General features: G+C 33.0%; 1 protein-coding gene across 6 annotated transcripts in view; it reads left to right on the top strand.

Moving 5' to 3' along the window:
* srgap1a (SLIT-ROBO Rho GTPase activating protein 1a) overlaps nt 1-10000 on the top strand; it is a 177904-nt gene that overhangs the window by 121139 nt on the left and 46765 nt on the right. For 3 of the 6 annotated variants that reach the window (XM_073929905.1, XM_017352031.4, XM_073929907.1), the window contains exons 12-14: nt 4599-4632; nt 7334-7394; nt 9260-9337. In XM_073929905.1, coding sequence (XP_073786006.1) covers nt 4599-4632; nt 7334-7394; nt 9260-9337 — 173 coding nt within the window. Of the gene's footprint in view, nt 1-2328; nt 2432-4598; nt 4633-7333; nt 7395-9259; nt 9338-10000 lie in introns of all 6 variants that reach the window. The other 3 variants (XM_017352030.4, XM_017352032.4, XM_017352033.4) reach the window with 1 other exon arrangement.

Here is a 10000-nt window from a genome sequence, read left to right as displayed (position 1 = left end):
CATCCATCCATCCATCCATCCATCCAATATTCTATTATTCGAACTATTGTTTTTTCCATCTCATGTTTTATACTAACTACTGTAGTATCATTCTATCCATCCGTTCATCCATCCATCCATCCATCCATTCATCCATCCATGTATCCATCCATCCGATGTTTTATTATTCTAACTATTGTTTTTTCCATCTGATGTTTTATCATTATTATCATCATTCTGTTGTTTTGTCTGTCATTGTTTTGTCTGCCTTTCGATCACTTATTTCATCAATCTATCTATTGTCCTCTATTTAAAGGGACAGTTCACACAAAATGAGTATTTGCTCACTAATTACACACCCTCAAGTGGTTACAAACCTTAGAGTTTTGCTCTTCTTTATGTTGAAGACAAAAGAATATATTTTGAAGAAAGCTGAAATCATCGACTTCCATATAGGAAAAACAAATATTATAGAGGTCATTGGTTACAGGTTTCCTGCTTTCTTCACAACGTCTTCTTTTGTGTTCAACAGAAGAAAGAAAGCCAAACAGGTTTGGAAAAGTAAAGGTTGAGTAAATGATGTCAGAATGTACAGTTTTGGGGGAACTGTCTCTTTAATAAAAAAAAGAAGAGTAAACCTGATAGTTAAAGACAAGAAGTACATTCAAAGATCAGATCCAAACAGTCGAGCAGATGCTTGTGACTGCTTTCTGCCATATTCACCATATGTCCACACAGCAGTCTTCCCCAGGGTTCCTCCCCACAATGCTTTGCACTAATAGTGCTTTTTGGATTCAGTCTCACATAGAAATCCTACAGTTTGAAAGCAAACACACACAAATATTGGCTGAATAAGAGCTCAAATTAAAATGATTAGTTTAGTGAACTAGGATATTACTTTTTTAATAATGTGTGCATATTGGTGCATTTGTCTAGTTTCAAGTTTTCTCCATTTATATAGCACATTTAAAACAGCTACAATGCTGACCAAATTGCATTAGAACACAATAGTAACAAGAGATAAAAAAAGAAGGGATGGAAAAAATAAAAACACAGAAAAAACATGAAAACAAGCTAAATAAAATTCATAGAAGGCCAATAAAAACAAGTGGTTTTTATAAAAGTGACCTCTGCACTTTTATAAAATAAAATATACTATACTAGTATAGTACTCTACACTGAAAAAAAAATGAATAGGAATATTTTTTTAAGGGAAGTTGTTGCAAACAATTTATATGGGCTGAATGAAAACAAATAAATTAAGTTGAACATTAATAAATTGAATTTGTTTGTTTGTTTAAATTCCGCCTATAAAATTAGTTTGAAACCACTTACCTTAAATGTAATAAATCCAATGAATGAATTTTTTCAGTGTACTCAAGTAGAACATATATTTGGGTCCAACCCTTTGTTGTCTTCCATTCAAAACAGCAGCTCACCTTTAGACTCGAAAGAGTTTGTCTTGTATGTCTCTCGCTCTCCCACCACCTGCTGTTCCCAGCAGACCTGCCATTTCCATGGCCTTTGATGTGTGGTGGAAGTGAAGTTTATGAACAGGACACTGGCGTGTGCAGATCACTGATCTAGGCACAATGGGAGCTCACAGCTTACCCCATATAACCTGAAATCACATGTCCAGCACTTAAGTTTTTACATTTTAAGAACGTTGTTCAGTAATCTGAAACTACTCATTTAAACTCAAAATTATTGGCACCCTTGATAATTATGAGCAAAGAAGGCTGTAAATATTTATTTGTAATATAAAATACATACATAAATATAATATATACATTTTTTTCAGAGGTGTTTTACTTATAGGAATTGTGTCACACTATTTTATCACTATTAATAAACCATTAGATATCTTTTTTTCTCTTTTTAAACTCCTGATTTAATATTCAATAATACTTATTAAGGTAAAAATTAGGTTTAGGTATTATAGTTTAGTGATGTAGAACAAGATCATGCAGAATATGTACTTTTAAAAGTACTACAAAATCTATTAAAGCCACTAAAATGTCATTAGTGACAACAGTGAGAATTATTACTGAAACTAAAGTGTTACCAAGAATTATAGGTGTGTTAATAATTTTTAAAACCTTTATTTCATAATCTGATTTCCCCTAAGCCCCCTTTTCAGTTATTTCATTGAAAGGTTAGGTTTTTGTGAACTTGTTTCTAGTTAAGCATAAAAAATGGATAAAGAAAGCAGATTCATTTCACATATTCTTTAGCCAGGTTAGTTTTAAGCACGACTGTATATGTGAAATATGAGCTCATTACTACTGCTTGCTAAGGTTTACAGCGCATCAGATCTTCAAGATTAAAAGTGTAAACGTCTCTTTATAGGCCTCCCAGTCTTCCTCCTAAACCGTTTGGCACACAGAGGGCCAGGCCACGCTCTGTATTTAACGTTAAGCTGTTTAATGGCAATTTGGAGTCATTTGTTAAGGTACTTAGAGCTTTGGGTGCTGTACTACCTGCACTGAACACTGCTGCTTGAAGGCATAATGATCCACGGCTACTTGCTTCTACTTGACTGATCATTATGGCTGGGGAAGGTGTTGAAGCAGAGCAGAAACTTGTGTGTGAGTGCGTGTGTGTGTGTGTGTGTGTGTGTGTATATATACATAATGACGGAGATACAGCCCGCTTCAGGCATCAACATTCTCACTGTTGCCTCAGGATGCCTTGAAAACCTCTTAAACGGATAGTTCACCTAAAAATATCAAATTTCTTTGTCTTATGGAGTTTTGTAGAAAACATCCAAGAATGTTGTAGAATGTTCACGCTGTTTTTTCCATGCAAACAAAGTAAATCATAATGATGTAAACATTTAAAAATATAGATGGTGCCATAAAAGTGGTCTTTGTAGATTGTTCCAGAACTTCTGATAATTATTTATTGAAAATGTATCATAAATCTTTTTTTTTTTTTTGCACAACCACAGTTAGTGTAGATGAGTAAACAGTAGAACAACCTTTTTGCTTTTATTTTGTTAGAACAAAAACAACAAATTTATCCAAAAACTATGCAAAGGAATGTAACGGATCACAGTATGTATGTATGTATGTATGTATGTATATGTATATATATATATATATATATATATATATATATATATATATATATATATATATATATATATATATATATATATATATATATATATATATATATATGTATGTATGTATGTATGTATGTATGTATGTATGTATATATATATATATATATATATATATATATATATATATATATATATATATATATATATGTATGTATGTATGTATGTATGTATGTATGTATGTATATATATATATATATATATAACTTTATATATCACTTATATTTATATCACTATATATCACTTAACTGTATACCACTATATAGATATAAATATTTTTTGAAAATCACAAAAACACAACTAAGTTACTTAAACTAACAATAAAATGAAAACAGAAATTACTAATTCAAACTATTAATACAAACTACACTCAATAAATTGACTTAAACTTGGCAAATGTTGTCAGTATTAGAGGAAAAACTGTTGAATTTAACTTTGATTTTAATCAAATAACTTAAATTTCATCCTCTGAAGTCTTAGAATAAATAGTGTGCACCATGTTGACCTCTTTTATGCCACTTATACAGGTATTTTTGTCATTTTATAATTGCTTTTGATATAAAACAAAACAGCGACATTTATTAACTTATTTTGTGTTATTGAATCTAAATTAGTTTTAGAACAACATAAAATAAAACAGAAAAAATATTCGATTTTAGCCTTCTGGCTTAATTAGCCTTATTTTAAAAGTTTACCCAAAATCTACAATTACCTTATTGTTTACCTTTTCCTCGTGTGGTTTTTAAACCTTTATGGGTTTCTGTCCTCCGTTGATCACAAAAGAAGATATTTTAAAGAATGCTGGTTGCTGTTATCCATCAACATTTGTGGCAGGAAGAAAATTGGCTCATTCTGAAAACGTAGCTCTATATACATTTTTAGAGAGGAGGGTGGGTCAGTTGATCCGTCAGTCAGTCAGTCGACAGCGGCCTCTGGTGGATTTATGTGAGAACAGTAGGCATGAATGGCACTTTCGAGAGAAATTTGAGATCTGAAAAGCATAGAGAGCGGCCTCTGGTGGAATCACAAAAACCCAAAACTGCAAAAAAAAAACAAAAAAAAAAAACATATATCCTGGGATATATATTGTGCTCTCCAGAAATGTATCTAGCTGTACATTTTCAGAATGAGCCTGGGTTGAAAAAATACCATAGAAATCAATGTGTCCCAGCAACCAGCATTCTTTAAAATAGGTATTGAACAAGTGAAAAGTGACTAAATGATACTTTTTCAAAATAATTTTTGGGTGAACTATCCCTAGAAGCCATATTAAAAACTTTAAAGAGAAGTTGGTCAAGATTCACTGCTCTGTCGGCAACACCGCTTATATTTCTTTCTGTGCTGCTGGAGCTAATCGTGCCACTCAGGACTAATAGTGATTTTGCAGGCTGTTGTTGGTGGCTTGTAGTGCTGGGTCTGTCTGAATAATGTGGTGACGGCCTCTTTCTGTCTGTGTTTCTGCTCTTTGGTGTCTCCTGCTGTTCTTCTCTCGTAGTCGTGGACGAAGGAACTCGCACGCAAGACATCAGGTAGAGAAACCGCCGGCTTGTCCTGATTTCCGCATGTCCGTCTGAGCTTCCAGTCTCCTTTGCTTGTTTTTAAAGTGTTATGAACGGAGTCTGAATATCTGAGACCACACTGAGATTTAATTTCATTAGGATATGAGGGAACTAGAAAAAGTTATAGGGAATAGGATATATGGATGTGTGATTGACTGAATTGAATTGAATTTTGTCTATTTAAATTTGAAGTTAGATTCTTGTGCTTATAGTATAAACTGTAAAAATGTTCATTTAAATTATTAAAATTAAGTTGTAAGTATGCAAAATTTGAACTAGTGGTCTCAGATTTTGGATGGCAAAATATATCTGTGTACTTGATGAGAGTTCATCCTTCTTGGCATCAATGACCTTAATGCACACAATTCTTGTTTTATTATTGATGAAGATAATATGTATGTATACACATGCTTATTGTTTGTGTGTCTAAACACACACACACACACACACACACACACACACACACACACACACACACACACACACACACACACACACACACACACACATATATTTATGTGTTTTTAATTTTTTTAAAGTCATTTTAAGGTCAAAATTATTAGCCCCTTTAAGCTGTATTTTTTAATTGTCTACAGAACAATCCATCATTATACAATAACTTGCCTAATTACTCTAACCTGCCTAGTTAAACCAATTACCCTAGTATAGAAGTGTCATATAAAATATTTAGTAAAATATTATTTACTGTCATCATGGCAAGAATAAAATCTTTCTTTTGAACAGAAATTAGGGAAAAAATAAACAGGGGGGCTAATAATTCTGACTTCAACTGTGTATGCTATATATATAGTGCTCATTATAAAAGAGTACAGTATTTAAGATTTTCTGTAGGATTCTTTACAATATTATATTTGTGCAAATATATATTGGATTTGTCAGTTCCAAAGCCAAAACTGGAACCAATAGAACATAAAACTTAAAAGCCACAGTTCATATATGAGTACACACATTAATTTGTTGTGGATAAACATTAATTACAATTTTAATAAGCAGGAAATCTCAAGAGAAACATAAAAATATACAATTTAGTTTGTAAGTTTAGTTTTTTAGTGCAATATTTTATTTGAATTTAATCAAATTATGTTTCTATTCATAAAGATTTTAGGTGACCAAATACAAAAATATACAATAAATAAAAATAGATGTTTTTGTGGCTGAATTAGTCTTATTTTAAAAGTATACCCAAAGTTTACCCAAAAATTACAATGACCTCACTGTTTACCTTTTCCTCATGTGGTTTAAACCTTTATGGGTTTCTTTTTTCTGTTAAAACCAAAAGAAGATATTTTGAAGAAAGCTGTCACCCATCGACGTCTGTAGCAGGGAAAAAATACCATGGAATTCAATGAGTCCCAGCACATAACATTCTTCAAAATATCTTCTTTTGTGTCCAACAGAAGGAAACTCCAATAGGTATTGAATAAAACTGCAAAAGGTATTGAGGAAAACTCCAATAGGTATTGAACAGGAAAACTCAAGAGAAACATAAAAAATAATATTTATTTATCATTTTTTTATGCAAAATCTCATTTGAAGTTAAGCATATTATGTTTATATTCCTAAAGATGTTGGATGACCAAGCTCTTGTTTTAATGGATAAAACTGTTTTGTTTAAATCAGCAACAGTTATTGACTATATTCACTGAGACATTTATAAAAAGATTCATTTTTAAAAGTGGGTGTACTTATTTATTGCTCTGCTCTAAATACACTGTAAATAACTAAATAAAATAATTGAAAACCTGCTGCAGATTGCTTTTCCAGCATTCACTGCATTTTCAAATATGATTTATGCTTTTGCTGCAGAAGTACAGTATCAATATTTAAACGTGTTCAGGGCAGCACATTTTTGCATTCACCATATTATTGCGCTTATCATAGCTGGCAAATGTAGTGGCTGTAAGGTCTGCTGGTGTTCCTGGCACTGGCACAGACTTGGCACATTCCCTGGGTTAAAAGCAGATAACAGCATTTTTAAAAAGCTTGTAAGATTGAGCGCTGCCAAATATTACAGACCGCTTTGACACACACAGCAACAGTAAAACATGTGGCCTTTTCTGTTTTTTCTATTCATGTTCAAGAACTGTTTTTACATAGATTTAATTTGTCATTTAGTTTTATTTCGGTTACAGCATAAGGTACAAAAACAAGGGTCTGCGAGGTTCAAGAAGGATTACCTTATCATCTTTTACATAGGAGTTACAGTTGGAGACTAAATTAATAGCAATGCCAACAGAAATTAGTTATTAGGAATGTGTTTAGAAAAACTGTATGAAACTATTACATTTTATTTCTGTCACATACATCACATATACAGTTGAAGTCAGAATTATTACCCCCCTTTGATTTTTTTTTTTCTTTTTTAAATATTTCCCAAATCATGTTCAACAGAGCAAGGAATTTTTACAGTTTGCCTGATAATATTTTTTCTTTTGTTTTATTTTATTAGTTTTATTTCAGCTAGAATAAAAGCAGTTTTCGTTTTTTAAAAGACATTTCAGGTCAAAATTTTTAGCCCCTATATATATATTTGGAAAAGTAATTATAATTTCACAGCAGGGCTAATAGTTTTGTTTTCAACTGTATGTGGTGTGTGGTGTGAGCTGGACTTGTTATTTCTGATTTAATGCCATGTTTGTCTTGCTTTAAGGACTCTGGTCAAGCAATACCTCGAGTTGTTGAGAGCTGTATTCGATTCATCAACCTGTATGGTAAGTTATATTCCAGTTCGCTTGAAACTCAAACCAAAAAAATCCATAATTCTTTAGAACACTGTACACAATGCATGGTTCAGCACAATTCCTTCATGTTGTGCCAACACAAAAAGATCAAATGTTGTACAAATTTAAGTGGGCTAAACATAAAATTAGTCCTGCCTCCACCCCCCTTTTTACCACTTTTTAAAAAAGGTAGGATTTTGCTCCTATTTAAAATTTGAGTCTTCTATCATTTCAATCTGTAATAAAACCTTCATACATTTACAAATTACTATTTTCGTAGTGAATATTACTAGGAAATACAGTATACTCCCATTCTGGCAAACTAGTAGAAAGCTCTGCTAACCGCTTCACTGGAGAGCAAACAGTTAAACAGACCATCTGCAACGCGAGGATAAAGAACGAGCCTCCTTCATTTGACCTCTTTACTTTCTCTTTTTTTTTTTTTTACTTTTTACTCCTTTACTTTCGTGGAAAGGGTGTTGTGCACAATTCACGAGGACATCCATTAGCCTACCCATTTAATTTTGTTTGTTAAGGCAAAGATTTGTTTCAGAACTATTTTTAAATTCAGTTTTATTTAGCTAATTTCTAGCAAATGAATGAATAAAAACTAATAACGTAGTGTGGCAAAAGTTGTACAATACAACAAAATACAACAAAAAAAAGAGTTGTATCCAAACACACGTCCTATTCTTCTGCTCTATATGGTGACACAAACGTCTCCAAAACCCATCAGGTGGACAAATCTAAACTTGTTTTTCTTAAAACAAATATAAATATGCATATAATAAATACTACAACTGCTAATAATAACATTATATTTTATGACAATTTATCAACTGAAAACAGCCCCCTGAGATGAGGCTTGGAAGCAGTGGTTTTTATATCTATATAGAAATTAATAATTTCTGTAACATTATAATCCTTTATTTTTTTTCATATGTAAATAAGTTTTCGTATTGCTGTACATCATGTGTGTATTAAGCAATGTGTATGCGTTTGGACCTGCATAGGCGCACAACTAACGCACTCTGCGTTGAACTTTAGACCAGTTTTTAGTTGGTCAATATCGCAGGTTATTTTAATTCCTTAAAATAGCAACGCGCCAACAATGCACCTTAACACACCTGATTTATAAACACACTCATGAGTCCACAAAATGGCGGAAATTTATTTGCTATTTAAACAATGTGGTGCAAAATTGTAAAATTACAGTTGCGCTGGTCTGAAAATAGCAACAAATCATGCCAAACATGCCTTGCGCCTAATTGCACCGGGTGTATGATAAGAGTTTTTTTAATTCTGTTGAAAGCTGAAATCTAGCTCTCTTCAAAATATCTTTGTTTGTGTTCAACATAAGGAAGAAAGACAAACAGGTTTGGAAAAAGTGAAGGGTGAATAAATGATTATAGAATGTTCAGTTTTGGGTGAACTATGCTTTTTAGTACCAAATATTTAGCTTCAGTCCAAAGAGGTTTTTATCAAAACTGTGGGAACACTGTCTTGGATCTGTGTCTATTGTAAGTGCTGAAAGTTGTCTGTGTGTGGCCGTTGTCCTGGAACTATAGAGAAGTTTTTAATTAATCTTTTCTGACCCTCAGCCAAGCTTTCCATTAAAAGCTAATCCGGACTGACAGATATTTTTGTATAAGTCGACTGCGGTCTCTCTCCTTCATTCATTATCTTTAATTAGAAAAAGGGCACTTTTCTAAAGCGCAGGGCTTAGCTTAGCAGAGTTTGGGATTTGAATGTGGTTACTGTGGACCGGCCTTTATTTCCAGCAAATTTAAATGGACACTGGAAAATGTCTTATTTAAACACTTACCTCATTTCTCTCTCTTTCTGTGTTTCTTTAGGCCTCCAACATCAAGGAATATTCAGAGTGCCTGGATCTCAAGTTGAAGTCAATGATATCAAGAACTCATTTGAGAGAGGTGTGTGTGTTTGTGTGTGTGTGTGTGTGCATGTGGCAACAGAGTTCAGATTTCTGAAATAGCTCTGAAAGTGCTGTCGCTGCTGAATAATAATGAATCTCTAATGTTTTCAATGAGTCATATTAACCTTGAACATAAAGGCACATGGTTCAGAACACTTCCTTTCTTCACTAAGTCTTCGGCAAAACAAACAACTATCTATCTATCTATCTATCTATCTATCTATCTATCTATCTATCTATCTATCTATCTATCTATCTATCTATCTATCTATCTATCTATCTGTCTGTCTGTCTGTCTGTCTGTCTGTCTGTCTGTCTGTCTGTCTGTCTGTCTGTCTGTCTGTCTGTCTGTCTGTCTGTCTGTCTGTCTGTCTGTCTGTCTGTCTGTCTGTCTGTCTGTCTGTCTGTCTGTCTGTCTGGCTGGCTGGCTGGCTGTCTGTCTGTCTATTTGTCTGCCTATCTATCTGTCTGTCTATCTGTCAATTTGTCTGCCTGTCTATCCATCTGTCTTCCTGTATATCTGTTTGTCTGTCTGTGTATCTATTTTTTGCCTGTCTGCCTAGTTGTCTGTCTGTCTGTCAGTCTGTCTGTCTGTCTGTCTGTCTGTCTGTCTGTCTGTCAGTCTGTCTGTTTGTCTGCTTGTCTGCCTATCTGTTTATTT

The sequence above is a fragment of the Danio rerio genome, chromosome 18 (assembly GCF_049306965.1).
Source record: "Danio rerio strain Tuebingen ecotype United States chromosome 18, GRCz12tu, whole genome shotgun sequence".
NCBI classification, from domain to species: domain Eukaryota; kingdom Metazoa; phylum Chordata; class Actinopteri; order Cypriniformes; family Danionidae; genus Danio; species Danio rerio.
The sequence above is the reverse complement of the archived record's forward strand: the minus strand, read 5'-3'. Positions and strand labels throughout refer to the sequence as shown.